General features: G+C 42.2%; 2 protein-coding genes across 3 annotated transcripts in view; one reads left to right on the top strand and one right to left on the bottom strand.

Moving 5' to 3' along the window:
• LOC6543144 (leucine-rich repeat and fibronectin type-III domain-containing protein 2) overlaps positions 1–17,220 on the bottom strand; it is a 52,203-nt gene that overhangs the window by 16,501 nt on the left and 18,482 nt on the right. The window lies entirely within an intron of this gene.
• On the top strand, positions 5,991–8,336 carry LOC6542569 (dynactin subunit 1). Its single transcript, XM_001968264.3, has 2 exons — positions 5,991–6,293; positions 6,367–8,336. The coding sequence occupies exons 1-2, from the start codon at positions 6,113–6,115 to the stop codon at positions 8,172–8,174; spliced, it is 1,989 nt and encodes a 662-aa protein (XP_001968300.1). The 5' UTR covers positions 5,991–6,112; the 3' UTR covers positions 8,175–8,336.

Raw genomic sequence — 17,220 nt, 5'->3', positions numbered from 1 at the left:
TAAATTCATAATAAAATATGCAAAAGCCTTGCCAAGTGCCAGAGACCTTAAATAATAATAGGGCATAGTGGGATATGGATATCCATGGAGAGCCAGCAAAGTAAGCCCAGCCCCACCCACCAGGCCGCTAAGCTGCAGAAATTTGCATATTCATGGCAGAAAACGAAGGGAAAAAACCGAAAAACTGAGGCGGATTATAAGTTTCAGCACTCAATAATTAAAAGTAAGCAATAAAAAGAAAATCGCATTGGAAAAGTGGGGTGATGGAACTCGAAATACTCTTTGTCTTAAGCTCATATTGGAAATTCTAATGATGTAAATAATTAGGACTCATTATATGGATTTTATCGGGGGATTATGTTTAGTAGAGGCTCTCAGTTTCTACCGATTTCCCTTTCCCTTTACAAGCATCATAAGAACTTGCCGGAAAATCTCATATTAAATGGAAATTAAGCTTAAATCAGCCTTAACAACAAGGAGCGGCACATTCAGGTGAGGGCAGGTGGGATTACTAGCTGTCTTCCTACATACTTTTCTGTCATCTGCACCTGTATATACTTATGTATATATAGTATGTAAATTCGTGTATGTGCGACTGCAATCTGGGGGAGCACGCGTCTTAAGCGGCTTATTACTGATTTACCTGTTGTCGTATGCATAAGTAAGGAGTAAGGAGTAAGGAGATGGGCTTAAATTATGAATACTCGTGGGCAGACTCAAGTGGCTCACCTGCACCCGTATTTTCCCATTTTCGGCCAGACTATTGGCACTTGAGCTCTGCAAAGTGATGGCAAATAATTGTAATTGAAGATGCCAATTGTTTGCCAGCAATTAGCCCCTCCGATGGGTGTGTATATATGTATAGGGTACTTTATATCGTAATGATGTATGCCGAACAATGGGAATTTTTTGTGGGGGCTGCTGATGGACGCCTTCGTCGTTTTTGCTTTCGTACATTTTTTGTGTGGCTCCGATGAAATCATTTCTTTATATGGGAATATGTAAAACAGGGTTGGGCTATCAAAAAATGTACATATTGGCTGCTAATAATGTGGCTAAAAGCCGCATCCGCTTGAGTAAGTGGCCTTAACTAATGTGGTTTGGCCTAAACGTTTGGAGTTTAACAATTTTTTTCTGATTTGACTGGCTGTATTGAATGTTATTATATCTGTATATGTATGGTTTCAAATATCTGTAGCTTGTCTTTTACATATTTTGTATACTTCTATTATAAGCATTTGGATGCCTTTAAGTCTTTTGCCAAATTACTCTACTCTCGTGTAGGTTGAAGTGCCAAACAAATTTAATTTGGCTTGACTGCTGGCGAAACATTACTTTTCCGTGCTCAACCGATTTTCCAGTTTCTCAAGCGAATCCCAGAGAATCTGCCAAAATGGGATTATTGATATGAGTCTTGTAAACCTTGTTTGTTTGGTTGCTCTTGGTCTTGGTCCTCTTGCCGTTTCTCCCCCGCCCGGAGCAAATATTTGCAATTTGGATGGGAACCGCTCGCCCGGCTTAAAGCTTTAAAAACTTTGTAACATCGCCTCCAGTTTCGCCAGTTCCTTGGCAGACAGACTGAGGGCGAAGTTAAGGCCACGCAGATCAACCCATCTGTCAGGAGGTTGCCGTGGCAGGAAACTGGGATGAAGATGGGTGCTGGAAGATGGGGCCAGAAGTCCGGCGGCTGGAGGGGGGCGACATTTATTAACGTGGCTTGGGCGTGGCGGCAGATGCTGCCAGAAAGGTGTTAAGTGGCAGATACTCGGGAGGAGGAGAAATGATGATGAAGCGAATCTCACATATCAGCATAAATAAATTTAAGTGTCGAGCAGAGGCACAAAGAAATCTGCGTAAATTTCGCTGCCATCCGACCGATGCGGCATAAATATAAATTATCCGCGAGGACGCGCATCTCTTCTTTTTAATGATAAAAAATATTGCAAATGTGTGCCAGCGGAACAGACAAAATATTTATGGAAAATATTCGACGCATGGCCGTGCATTTCGCTGCCGCTTAAACGCACGACTTCTTCATTTTTAATGGCTAATTAAATTGGCAAGCAGAATTCAGAAGTTAAGGCTAAAACTGCCCGAGCCGAGAACTCAATGAAAAAGTTGGTCAACGGAATTGCAAATCCAACTGGAAGACCTGAACAGCAACAACAACGGCAGTGGACAAATATTCTCGTAGATACATATGTACTTGCTCAACATCACACATACGCACTGTTGGCCGAGGAATCTCGCAAACATTTGCGCCAAGTTAACTGCGGTCACATTTTCGTCTACTTGAACCATGCTGCCATTAAACGGCGATGGGCGATAGAAGACAAACTTTATCGTACTATTTATACATAATTGTGCATTTGCTTTTTATACACGCTCAAAACAAAATATTTTATCAGTTGAAACGGTACATTAAGATCGAATCATCCAATTATTCACAGCCTAACCCACTTCCAGCAAAACGACCTCATCATAACTCGCTCCATCACTGACCCATTTTCAGCTTTGCCATTCGAGTTTTTGCGTAACGACGAACGCACCTTACTGCCATTTTACCAGAGGCACTTGGCCATCTCTAATAGGAAATGCATTTGGCGCTGTTCAAGTAAATTACGTCAGCGGCTTGCCACACAAACAGTGGACAAGGGGAGGGTGTGGAATAAGTGCCAGCATGGGCTGCTTAAAACATACAACACTACACAAGCAGAAAACTGATTTAGATTCGTGGCACTTCGAAGTGTTAAAAATTACTCTTATTTTATTGAAAGATGATGTGGTGCTCGAGCTAAAGCTATGAGCAATAAAGAATGCTCTAACATATATTACACCATTCTATAGTTTCTCTCAGTGTACTGTCTCCCCAACATTCTGAGTGTGTGTGTGTGTGCGCTTGCTCCAAATATGGGAGCAGAGACAAAATGGAATCGGCGCTGTTGTTGCTGCGGCGATTGGATCCCATCCGTTTGAAAGAGTTGAAGTCGAGAGTTGGCTGGGAACGCGCCTCGATTCGAATTGGGTCAGCTTGGGCATTTTTGGCCCGAAGAGCGGGAAGTGGGGGGAGGACCTGGCTAACGGTTAATGTTATTGCGACTTGCCATTTATCGCCGTCCATTGTTCGCCACCAACTGAGATTCCCGGCGGCTTGGAGTTGCTTTTGCTTTTGGCTTTGGCTTTGGCTTTACAGTGCTTCTGCTTTTGGCTACTTGCTGCGAGCAAATCGCTTGACTTGGCTTTACGACCCATTGTAACGATGGAAGAAGCTGGGGAAAACGTTGAGGCAGAGCGGGAATTAACTTCTTCATTGTGCATTTGACCCAAGTGCCAAATGCAAATGTTGGCAAATCATCTCTAATTGCTCAGCTCTTTGCCGAAACAAAGTCTTGGCTGCACAATAATTGACAAGATATCATTCTCAGTTTATTTATTGCACAAATGCTGGATAGGCAAAATTTTACTTGGCTGACAGAAGCATAAAATCATAAACCTGGCCAAGTGCCATTGACAAATTCAATTAATTTGCTCAAGTGGAAGGGCAGGCCATTGAGAACGATGCACGAAAAGATTTTTCATGCAGTGCAATCGATGTTTAAGTGGAATAAAGCTAATGGAAAATATTAAATCTTAATCAGAGTCAACAAAACAGTTTCCGAACTCATTTAAAAAAGTATTCAGAAAGTACACTCCAACGCAGTGCCGGCTCGAAAACCGCATAATCAAGTTTTAATTATGCATAAATTGCCGGCACACACTTCCAACAGTTTTATCAGACACTTGCATAATTATATAAAGTTTCTCTATGACTTACTTTCCATTCGGCAAATCCTGTTTGATATTAAAAATGCGCTCAGGACAAAGAAACATTTGAGGCAAACTCAAACAGTGGGAAAACTTCTGCCGCTTCTGAGGAAAGTTGAAGAAATGAAAATGACAACGAGAAGTTCCTGTTCTGGCGCTTCTGCCCCTTTTTTTGTTTTAGCTGCAGACACTGTCTTGTTGAGAAATTGCGCATATTTCCGTTTCCGTTTCCTGTGCAACGGCGTGCGTGTATGCGTGTATGTGTGTTTGTGTGTTTGTGTGTACGGGAATGTCTGTCTGGACTCTTTGCCAACTCTTTTTGCGACCCGAGCTGCAATTTTGGCTGCCTTCCTGTCGCTCGATGTCTGCGCATAAATTAAAGGTATACATTTTAAGCACACAAACCGCATGGCACATAAATGAAACTTTACGAATTTCAATTGTAATGAAATATTTGCAGTAACCATGAGTTATTCGCTTAAACATCCATTTATAACTTCTCAACTTTAAACCGGTTGTCCGACATCATGGAGCTTATAATTCGATGACAGCAAAAACCTGACACTTTTTTAATGTTTATCAATATTTCTCGGAGCCTTTTTTGGTCGCTCACCATTTGATATTGATGAAATTTAGCTTGCCATTGGTAAAAAATTTGTTATTTTTGATGGCCACCCATGTGGGCTACCGGGTACATATATATATCCTGGTTTTGGGGATGAGAATGAGAGGTGTACAGCTTTCAGGCAGTTCAATCAACATAGTTGACGTTTGATGTAAAATCCTTTCAAACGCGTCTCCCAGATAACCAGGGGTTTTTGTTATTTTTCACAATACCCTGCTGAACCGCAGGCATGCACGAGTTAATAATTGCTAATAAAAACATGTGATAATTCGTTATATCCTAACTCAAACCAAGTGTTGTTACAAAATAATATGAGCAATTGCGAACCCATTTAGTTTTTACTCAAGGCACCTATAAGTTGTACTAAAGGGTATCGCAGCAACGACCCCTTATAGATTTTCCTTCATGGCTTCTTATTTTTATGTGGACTTTACTATCCGTGTGAATTTTTACCAATATGTGGCATCCTGTTGACTGACTGCCGACTGATTGCGTATACGCGATGTGACAGTTTGCTGAAAATATGTTGCGTATACGCCCCGTCTACCGTTTTCTGCCACAGACACTCCCCATGAGCAATAGTTGAGCTGGATGCTGGAAGCTGGAAGCTGGTACGGCTGTCTGCCTGAATCAAACCGAATGTGATTTTTAATTCTACAATTTTGACATTTGCGTTTGCATTTAAATTAGATTTTACGAGGCCACAAACATCCACAAACATCCATCCAATTTGAGGGTTGCCTATTGCCCCGCACATCGGAAAAGTCGAGTGGATTGCAATGGGAGCATGACAAATGGGATTTCACTCCCGACTATCTCTGAAAGCCTGCAGGTTTTGGTGTCCTTGCAAAGGTAACCAATGGGCTCTGCTCGTTCTGGGCCTTCTTGCCACTAATTGGAACATTATTATTAACGGCCAAGTGTCTCAATCGGATTGAGAACAATCACGATTCGAAAGACACTTCTCGTCGATTCCACTTAATTGCATCATCCTCACTCACACACCGCAATCATTTTGCATCTCGCTTGGTGCCGGATCAAAAATAAAAGCGAAGAAGCCGTTCCATAAAATTAAACTTAATGGTGTTGATGATGTTCATTAACCGAACGCAATCATAATAACTGCCAGGAAAGAAAATATTAAACACAAAATGGTGTAAAAATTAATTAAGCCCTAATGGCTGTGGAACATTTTTCGCAGCCACAAAACGGAGCTCGAGTAAAACAGATTTGGTATTTACCCGCACCGAACCAATGAGGAGTAATTTAAATCGTTTTTGCGCAGCTTACGGGAGTTGAGTAACTCAATTTAAGCGAATATAATTAATAACATTATTTTCCTTAATACTCAACTAATTTCGGTTTACCACAATGACTGCTATAACATTTTACCTAATGGATTGAATATGGAAATATTGCGCCCTCAAATATTAATTTGGGTTTTTGGGTCTTGACCGAAATCACTTGTTTTTCATAAAATTTCCTCGAGTAACTGTTTCAATACACCAGGCTGTGAATTTTCAATCAAGGCTTTGTACTCTTTCCTAATTCACATAACAAGCTCGTTCGGTTCAGTTCACATTTGGCTTACTCTGCATTTTTGGTATTGCCTCACATTTGTGGGACAGAAATTCATCGAATATTTCGCAGGAACTGCCACTAAATTCGGGCACTTTACACGAAATGACTTTTACGTATAAGGAACTTATAGACGTTGCCATTGGCTCCCCGGAATCAGGACACGTTAACTTCTACGCTTTGCATGTGCTGCTCACGTGCTTTGCCCAGCGATTGGAGGTCCTGGATGAGGTTGTCGAGCAGGAAGACTATATGGTGGCCAATGTGCGCTTGCAAAGCAGTTTATGTGAGTGGGGGGAATTTTCATCCATTAGGTGCAACTAGAACCCAAAGCATCTCAATGCGCTTTTACTAAATAGTGACCTTGGGCAACACCTCGAAGTTCCGTCTTTTTGCCGGTGCGGATGCCGAGGAAGGAGAAGCAGCCGAGCCGGCGGAGGAGCCACCGGCCGAGGCGGCAGAGGCTCCACCTGCGCCAGTCGAAGAGGCTCCTGCAGCGGATCCAGCACCAGAGCCAGCTCCAGAGCCTGCTCCAGAGCCCGCTCCAGAGCCTGCTCCAGAGGAACCAGCTCCACAGGAGGCAGCCCCGGAGGAAGCAGCTCCTGCGGAGACTGGCGCAGCCACTCCAGAGCCAGTGGCTTCCACCCACGAACCAACTCCATCCGCAACTCCGGCTCCCGAGGAGCGTCCTCCTTCCGAGCCCGAGGCAGATGCCTCAAAAGCTCAGAAGGATGTGCCGGCCGAGGCCAAGGGTGAGGAGATGGCTCTGCAGGCCTCACGCGTCTCCTCGAGATCATCCGCTCGCGAGAAGTCGCAAAGTCAGGAGGGATCCATTAGCAATAATCTTATGCGTCTCGAAAGACGTCTCTCCAAGGTTGAACTGCAAAAGGAGCAGACGGCCATGGAGTTCAAGCAGTTTGTGAGCAATCTCACCGGCCAGCTGAAGATCACCATGGAGCAGGTGAACAATATGACCCACTTGCTGATCGATCGCAAGCCGAATCCGCAGAGGTTCAAGATACTCCGTCACATAGCCAAGCAGTTGAGAGTGCTGATGTTGACAACTGGTGATGAGGTTTCTATGAGTTGGTCCAGTGGAGACTTGGTGGGCGGTCAGGAAGAGGAGGGCCTGTCGGAGGAGGAGGTCCCGGAGGAGTCGAGTGCGCCCACGGAGGTGGAGAAGCCCGAGGAAGAGGAGGAACTGGACTTGGAACAGCCCCTTTGCTATTCGCCAGAGAAAATGCTTACTGAGCTCCTAGACCTCAAGTCGCAATTCTGTGCGCTGACCAACAAGGTCAATGAACTCGCTGCAGCCTTGCTGAAACAGGACTCCCAGAGACTGATGGACCAGATGAAGGATCTATCGGAAACAGTGCGGGATATCAAGCTCTACATGTCCAGCAACAAGGAGGTTACCAATGGCATGATGATTCGCCTCAATGACTGCGTGTACCAGATACAGGTCCTGAAGAAATCGGCTTCCCATTTGGATGAGGTGAAGATTGACAAGACGGAGGTGGAGCTTTTGTTGGCCGAGAAGGTGGACTTCCAGCAGCTGGCCACAAAGGTGTCCTTGGAGCAGCTGGAGGAGTACAAGGCCCGGCTGGAGCAGATGTTCTGCGAGGTGCGCCACATAGTGAGCTTGAATGAGAAGAACGTCCTGCAGATCATCGACAATCTGCGAATGACACTGGGCATCGATTCCTTGGAGCTGAGTCTCAAGGACTTCCGGGAGACGATCGAGCGGCGGGTGCAGCTCATAGCCGAGGCACTGCAGAAGTACATGGAGATGACCAACGACGATTGTGCCGCAGCTGCCGGAAGGGTCAAGGTCATGCAGGATCTGGCCTGTTTGGCCTGCGACACCACCTGCGTAATGCGAACTGTGGAGCGATCCAAGGTGCCCTCGCTGCCCAATGCCAAGGGCTCCACCGGCCTGGGTCCCATTGTCACCTACGAGCTGGGCCAGATCCGCAAGTCGGGCATCATGGGTTACTACCGCAAGGACGAGTTCCCACACTCCACCAGTGCCTGGAGCAAGGGAACCGCCGGTGTTCCCATGGTCAAGTGCACTCCGCGTCACGCGGGCGGAAGTCACACCACCCACACCGCGGATGAGCACATGCAGAAGGTCATTCTCTCCAAGAAGAACACCGGATGGACATAGGATAGACTGCTTCCAAGTTATTTTTGCTAACTGGACAAAATTATGGAGATTACTGTGTTAAAGAAGCTGTATAGATTTCTGTACGTTATAAAATATTCAGGTATACAAGTAAAATACAAATTGGCTTTCTGAACTACAAATACTTATGACAATAACAGGCTACCTATTTGCCACATTGCCTTATTGGCTACAAAGGCTTGGCCTGCAAAAATAATTAATTCGCACAGATTCCCTTGCTCTAGATCGCATGTCCGCATATTTTAATCTCGGAACACACAAGAACACTTCACTTTAATATTCATTGCATCACCGTATAATTCCATAAGAGAATTAAATAAAATATGTTGACTGTAAGCGATTTATGTTAATGGACTTTTTGGCCAAGAGCATTAATTTCCAAGTTTCGATGGCTGTGTGCGACACTTTGAAATAATCATTGATTGCACTTTTAACTACCCCATTTTAATTGACGCAGTTACCTCGGCGACTGCATGTGCAGGGATATATATTTTAAAACATTTATTTTCGCTTTGCGGCTCATTTAAATTTGGCTTCGCATTGCTGCCTGCGAAGCGTGCTTGTGGCAGCGATTGATAAACATTTTTTATTGCCCGCATCGGGGGCAAGTTCATTCTGATCCTGATCCTGTTCCTGCGCTTTATGTGAATGACTTGAATGGACTGCCAGGGCGCGTTTAATAGGCTAACGAAGCGTAATGCATAAATTTGCCATAAATTGAAACAAGCTAACAGTTACAAAACAAGCCAGGAATAAATATAAATAAACTGTTTTTAGTGCTGGGTCGGAGGCTATCACGTAAATGGACAAAAAGGTGCCGCTGATATGGCAAAACTGTCATTTACCCTTTTATTTAAATGTAAACGACAAGGGCGGACTTCCTTCAGCATAAATTTTAAATTATTCAGCATATTAGTCAGATGCCATTTACATGCTGAACATGAACATGAACAATTGAACTGAGAAATATAATATTAAAGCATCATTACATCATTTATACCCGTTACTCGTAAAGTAAAATGGTATACTAGATTCCTTGAAAAGTATGTAACAGGCAGACGGAAGCGTTTCCGACCATATAAAGTATATATATTCTTGATCAGGATCAATAGCTCAGCCGATCTGGCCATGTCCGTCTGTCTGTCACTATGAACGCCTTGATCTTTGGAACTACAAAAGCTACAATGTTGATATTAAGCAGGTAGCTTCCAGAGACGCAGCGCAAGTTTGTTGTCACGCCCACTCCTACGCCCACAAACAGCCCAAAACTGTCACGCCCACACTTTTGAAAAATGTGATATTTTTTCACTTTTTTATATATCTCGTAAATTTCTATAGATTTATATAAATAATAATAATTATAATAATTTATAAATAATTTTCTAAGTTGTATAGTTAGCATACAAAGCTGCATCAAGCCACTTGCATTTCAAGTTTTTAGTTTCCTCAAATGGTAAAAACAAGTGCTCGCCATTAAAGCCGCATAAGTGAACGTTGAAATTAATTAGAGACAGCAATGTGAGCAGAATGAAAAAGAAAACGAACGAAATTTTAATGGAAACAGGTCAGTGCATAAATTGCAAGCAAAACGGGCGAAGCCGGAAGACAGAAAAAGGCCAAATGTAAACAGAAATGGACCCAGTTGGCAAATGACAGCAATAACAGCAAATAGTTATAACTAAGTGTAACAGAAACATTACACAGAGAAAAAACAGAGTTTCAGTGAAAGCAATAAAAAAGAAACAGCGATAATACCTAAAAGCATTCCCACATTGAGTTTTTATGCAAGATAGTGTGACCTTGCACAGTGGCGGAATTGCATGGTCACTCTGTGCCCTCGTGCTTTAGAAGCAAGTTTTAGGCAAAGTGCCAAAAACGTGAAATGGAACTTTATGAATTGTGCAATGGTCACCGCAGGTGGTGAGAAGGGAAAAGGTGCAGGAAAACAGAGAGAAAACAAAGACATTGGGAAAATAAATTAAAATGCAAATTTAAACGAAAACGAGTGTAAACAGTAAACACTTCAGATTGGGGTCTGTGTGCAAGGCTAAGACGGAAGTCTCTCGATCTCGACATCGTGGAAAGCAAAAGCCAAAAACCAAATCGCGGAAATGACCCAAAAAAGAAGGCGGCAGTCAGACACCGCGCCGCGTGAAAAGCACATGGGAGAAGATGCGCCATTGTTGTCGCTCTTTGAAGGTCACACTTGGAGTGGGCGGAAAATGGGGCGGCGGCGGTGGCGGTAGGTGGAGGCGAGGAAAGTGTTGAGCTTGAGCCAAATTGTTGAGCCAATTTCCACGTCTCACTTACCCCATAACCAACTTTGATTGCGGCAGTCTGTTATCTCTGTGCGTGTTCCCAAGATCCAATGACTTGTCGGCTTAAAAGTTTGCAGACTCACCTGAAAATAAAGTAAGTGATTTTCAGTGATTAATTGTACTTTATTGATTATCATACTCGAATGAATTTGAAAACTATTTAACCCGCATTTCCATTCTGCGGTTCTTTCTCACCCAATACCCAAATAAAAATGTTCTGGAAAAGTTTTGCTACTAAATTACGACATTTCTAGTAAACTTATTTTGCAACTAAATGCTGAAAAACAAGTAAAAAGACAAATAATTTGAGCAAAGAAGAACAAAGTACAAATATTGGTCAGGGAAAGTTTACAATTGATAGGTCGAGAAGCTAACTGTTTTAGGGCTAAAGGAAAAATAGTACTTAAACAGTTAACAAAAATGTTTCACGTTAATATCTCTACATCTTTAACTTTACTCCTAAGCATATATGCAATATCTAAGCGAAAAACAAATAAAAATGTGTGCAGAAATTGTGAGATGTTAGGACAAATCAAACCAGTCTAATGAACGGATATTCAGAGCTGGTAAAAAATGTAATCAATATCGCAGCTCAGCAGGGCAGCTTACATAAGCAAACACAAACACTGCGGCATGTGCGAAATCGTTTCCATTCCAAAATAGCCAAATGATGTTTAAGTTGGAATTCAATTTGGAGGCGATAGAACGAGGAGAAAGGTTTTCCATCAGAGTCAGCCGAGAATGGAAGTCAAAATGAATTATTGCTCTTGGCCCAAACTCATTTTGGCCCTTACGAGTATGTGCGTGTGTGTGCGAGTGTGTGCGAGTGTGTGCGAGTGTGTTAAATAAACATAAGAGGGCCAAAAAGCAGACTTGGAAGAAGTCGTAGTTGAAAAGAAAGGCATTTTCGGCATTATCTCGGCCTGCTATTTTCAACTTTTTCTGGCTCAAAGTAAAATGACTTGGGGCTAAGACGAAATAGCCTTGAACTGCACAGTTTGACGCAGCTGAGCATCATAGATTTTAGCGTGTTTGTGTTGCTTGTATTTTCTACAAAAAGTTGTTTTATTTGCCTGCCAATATATGTATGCTTTTTACAACTCTTACCTAAACAAAGAATATCTGTATGATTTATTGCAAGTATGTGGATATAATCTTTAATTAAATGCCTAAGTCCACCCTAACTTTAAGGAGTAAGCAGAAAGTGCCTGCACTCCAGCTTATATAAATTTGACTGCACTTCTTCCAAGGAACATCAAATCTTTATTTATTTTTATTTAGCTTTCAAACACAAAGTTGTACAAACGAGCGGAATCTTTGTGGCTGCTGCCCTGGCTGTTATGACTTGTTTGGGTATTATTCTGGTCTGAGAGGCATTTGCATAAACCGCAAAATCTGCTTGTTTTGAATTAGCATTTTTTGCTGTTGACGCTGATGTTTATTTTTCCTTTTGGGTGTTCAGGTCCGGCCAATAATTTCATTGGCCTCAGGCCACTCATCTCTGGTGTTTTGTCTGGCCTTTGGGCTGCTTTTAGAACTTGCATGTCTTTCTTTTTTACATATTTTTATGTGAGACAGCACAAAAGTGATATATTCGTGGATTTAAATCTGTGTTTTTGTTATTTCGCCAGGCCGCAACCTGCTGCTGGGCAAGTGCAGATAAAATGTGAGGCGAATGTGGTGGAGACTGCCATCTGGCAACTGGCATCTTGTATATTTATCTTTATTAGCCATTCACCGATGCGTGACTCAAGAAGTGAGCAAGACAAGCGCACAAACTTTAGCCGGCATGCAAAAATTAGATAGGGGCGAGCCACGCCCACAGCTCGCACAGTTTCAGACAATGGGCAACTTAATAAGTTATCAATCAAATTTCGTCAATCGTTTCGGGTCAAAGCAATCAATTTGCGTGATAAAGTCAAATGCCGAACAGCATCCGGCGAAGGATATCTTTCATCTGCCACGCCCCCTGGCCGCAACCAGGCTGCTCGCCCATTTTGGCCAACACTTTCCGCTCAATCCTCTCCTGGCCATCAGCTTTTGGCATTGTTTGTCTGACAGTTGTAAAGTGATTTGCTACGTGAATTGGGCGATGCCGTTGGGATCTGGCTAAAATGGGTTATTTTTGGGTGGAGTTGAAGGTTACAAGCGTTAGAATTGGAAAATATGATTTGTATACATTAAGAGATTTGATGTCAGCCATGGACAGTCGAAGATGATTTATATGGATAAGCAGCATGTGACAGAAGATGTATTATTTCTGCTTCGCCAGAGAGCTTTTGTCCAAAACGGAATAAATGAATAATATACGAGTATTGATGATGCATTTTGCTGCTGCTCTAATTAGATCCCATGGGGAATAGGGCCATCAATATGTTAACTTGACAACATTTCAAATGCAGGGAAATTAACAACGTACAATAAATAGTTCTTACACATAAAAGTGAGATTTAAACGTGGTATCCCCTAATTCGCTAAACATACTTATGCTTACATATGTAACTTATAACAACAGAACAAAGATCCCAAACAGTTTACAATCAGAACCCGTTCAAAACCTGACCCAATTTGTCTGGTCTGTAAAAAGTAAAAGTTTATGCAAATAAAATCTGACAATGAAATTGTCTCTCATAAATAGCAGTAAGGTAATTTAGCCAGGAACCATAAAAAACTTAAGGTTTCCCGAAAAAGTTTAAGTTCCATATCAGAGCTCTGCCATTCGATCTCAAGCCATTCGATGGCCTCAGACCCAAGACCCAATCACTGTTTGATGTCCGATTTCCTTTATTTAACCAGTTCCGCGCCAAATTATGCATAATACAATCATAAACATCTGCGTCTATAAATAAACCGAACATCTAACCCGCAGACCCCGAAACCCGCAGCAGAATATTACAATACAAATGTTGTTCCAACAAATCAGGCAATGATAAATAATCATAACAGACTGTTATGTTTACCAACAATCGAATCGACATTCCGGCATTCGATTTCCTGTTTATGCAACGAAGCCAACAAAGTTTTTCCCAATCGGAACTCATGGAGTTCTAATAAAAAGGCGAAGGAAAAACTTGCCAGCAATCGCATAAACTTTTAATGTCGAATAGTTGAGCAAGTCGCAAACATACAAAAAATATGCTAATGGAAAAACATTCACAATGAAGCGTATAACGTATCCAAAGTTGAGAAAAAACCAGATTTAATTAAGCCGCAAAAACCGATTAAAAAGTTGACCAAATGCCAAAGGCCCAAAAAAAAACCAAAGCCAAATAAATAACAGACAACTAAAATATGGCACGTATTCCGGTATGTGTTAATGCTTATAAATAAGACTGGAGATGCTGGTCAGTTTCGATGACGAACCGAAAAAATGTGGGCAGATCACAAGCTAACGTTAATACAGTGCGTTTCACACTGTTAAGGTGAACAACTAGTATCTTATGTAAAAAATGAAAATCGAGAGCTGTCGTCTTGTAATCAAGCTAATCGCATGATAATCGAACAATTTTAAATTTGACTCTATAATGCAAATATTATTTCTGCTCGTTCTGCAATATCGCCTCTGACTGTAGCCAAAATAGTTTGAGGAAGTGCCTGAAGCGTGAGTGCTGGAAAGAATCGATGGGCTCGGCAGACGAGCCAAGGTCAGCATCACAGGTAACAAGCACCAATGACAACTAATCAATAGTGGACTGTAGAGTCGAGTCATCGGCAAAAAAGGCTTATAAACTATGCTGCCCCTTGAGTGAAATCTCTCGAGGGAGAACTCAAGCGACGCTCATGTATCTTCAAGTGCCAAAACGATGAAGATATGGATGGAAAGGGCAAGCAAATGGCCGCACCTTGCCGCTTATGCTTATGACAAGTAGCCGCCGAGTCGGACTGATGTTGCCCAATGGGCTATGTTCCAGATGCTGCTATTTTCGGGTTTCCCGCAATCCATCCAGCCGGCATCCCAACTCTTTTTTATTCCTTCTCGGTCTGCCTGTTGTCCCCAAGCAAATAAACTTAAGTGCATTGGCTCGTAAGCTTCAGCTCGACTTGAGTGCTTGTTAAATGTTAAGTATACACATATGCACATACGTAGATATTTTAGAGTCGGAAATGCGTTCGGGTTCATTTGTTGGGGCAGCTGTAGGATTTCGGGCTGCCTAGCAGCTTCCAAATTGGTTCTGAAGTGCGTTGAAGTACATCGATGTAAGTGTCATTGGTGACACACGAATTGGGCGATGGGAGCAGGGAAATACATTGAGTTAATGCAAAGACAAGGAAATTGAATTAATGATTGTATCTACGAGAATCACATAGACAAGTCCTATGTAAAAAGACATTATTTCTGCTTTGAACATTTGGATCTTACCACCTCTAAAAACACACTTAACAGCTCTATGCGGTTTGGTTTGAAAAAGCTGGTGCAATTTGTATCTGCATGTCCCAAATCACTTTCTTCAAGCTGCAACTCTCTCATCATTCGCCGCACTTATGTCGGATCATTAGTGCAAAGTATTTCTTTTATCTGGCGATCAAAGAAATTAACTAATTTGCTGGCATTTGTGCGGCAGAGCCGAGTGAGATTGCCATTGACATTGAAGTCGTGCCAAATGTTAATTAAGTCAGCAGCAACATTAAAATAATAACCCAATAAAAAAAAGCTAGCCGACTCGCACAATGAAGATATCAAAAAGCATTACAAAAATGTAACAGCAAAGTAAAAAGAAGATGCGAAGGCAGTGAAAATAGCAGAAATACAAAGCGGAGCAGATGGACTCCACTTCACTTTTGCTCTCTTTTTGCTACACTTTTGTTTTTCTACCGCCGCGGCTCGAAGATGAAAGCAAAATTTCACTGAGTGTCAGTGAAATGAACTGGAGTGAACTGGGAGTGAACCGCAGTGATCCGGCGATGAACTGCCGTGAACCGAAAATGAACCAAAGTAAGCCGCAATTACGCTGAATAACAGTATTTTCATATTTATGGTACCATTTTGCCTCGTTTTTTCGTTGTTTCCGCTGTAATGACAGTGCAATTTATGATAATTTCTGGCCAAGGCCATCGCGCCATAAACATAAATTTCTGCAAAGAGCCAGCTTTAAAAAATGAAAATAGTACTGAAGAGAGCAGCAGATACGAAAGCAAATCGAGAAGAGGTCAAGACCGGTGATAAATGTACGCCTTTGGGGCCAAACTGGGTACATGTAACCGTACAAATTCACTCTTTGTCAAATTATATTGGAACTAATAAATTTGACAGGCCTTAACGAGCTCCAGGTTGGGCGGAGACCCATACAGAAATTGACTTGTCAATGGTTCATTTTGGTTTTTATTTTCCATGTTTCTTGTTGTTCCTCCTTGTTTCTTGTTGTGGTGCAGTTCATTGTGTGAAACAAGTGAAAGTGTCAACGCCATGGAAAATGATAAATGACTGAAGGAACACGCCGCAAATGGCGGAGAAGGGGGCACAGATAGGAGGAGAGTGGAGAGTGGCGAGGGAGAAAGGGAGTGGCAGGTTGCGTCCAATGCGGCGTATACGTTATTTATGTCCTGCGTGAAAAACTGCAGAGGGAAATGGCGTTATGCAAGCGTTTTTGCAAACTAACAAGTCCATTGCGAATCGAAGCAGTGAAATTGGGAAATATCGAAACGACATCCTTTAAGCAGACTTCAAAATGTAGTTCAGTAATAGTATTATAAATCAATCCGAATTGATAAAAAACAAAATCTTTCATTCACTAAATCTTTTAGTTTTCAAAAGCCAGCATTTGCCCTAATAGTTATGAATAGCCTACTGCGACTTATAAAAGAATCGTGTCGCGTTTTCACTGGGGTCATACATTGTAGTAAAGTAAATATGCCAAAAGGGACGCGGCTGAAAGAGGGTCCTTATCTAGAGGACTAGAGCACGACACCCAGATAACCCAGCCACAAAACTCATGGCGAATGCGTGCTCGGAATAATGAACAGAGTTTCGAGGATATGGTTAGTGGGTTGGGCAGAAGGGGACGATGTTGGGTTAACTGGGTGGGGGAATTATTTGCCAACAGTTGTCAGTATAAATAGGAGCACACTCATGCGAAGGTAGCTCAAATGCAAAATAGGATCCTTGCATTTAACCTTGCGAAATCACATTTGCAGCTTGCAAAATGTATAATTACGCTACGCACTTTGCCGCTGAGTGGGTGGAATGCGACTTGCTAATTTGCAGAGATCTTCTGTGCGGTTTGTCGACATCGTCAAGTGCTAATTTTCGTGGCCAACTGTTTGCCCACTCACAATTCTTTTGAGAAAGTTTCACAAAAAATAGTTGAAAAGCAAATCGTTGTGAAGGTGCTAAAGCTGCGCCCTGAAATGTTTGCTCTGCAGATTCGCGCGGTGAAACGAGATGAAATCTATTCAGCGTAAAAATGTCTTCTTAATGAGCAACACAGACAAGATCTTTGAAAAGAGCTTTAGTTGTCAGCTGGGAGACAACACTTCCTCAAAGTGATTTCTCTAATTTGATTGGCAAATGAAGGTTTGCTCAAGGAAAGTGCTTAGAAAGGTTAGGCAAACACATAGCTCGACTTTAACTGGGACTATAAGATATTAATTTATCAAATTTTGTTTCTGTGTTGCTTGTAAAATATCACTTCACCAAGTGTTTTCTCACCTGCCCTCGTAGATAAAAAAGTCGTAATAAATATGGGAACATGGAATTCAGTGCACCAATGGGC

This window comes from Drosophila erecta, unplaced genomic scaffold, assembly GCF_003286155.1.
Source record: "Drosophila erecta strain 14021-0224.00,06,07 unplaced genomic scaffold, DereRS2 tig00000055-arrow-pilon, whole genome shotgun sequence".
NCBI classification, from domain to species: domain Eukaryota; kingdom Metazoa; phylum Arthropoda; class Insecta; order Diptera; family Drosophilidae; genus Drosophila; species Drosophila erecta.
The sequence above is the reverse complement of the archived record's forward strand: the minus strand, read 5'-3'. Positions and strand labels throughout refer to the sequence as shown.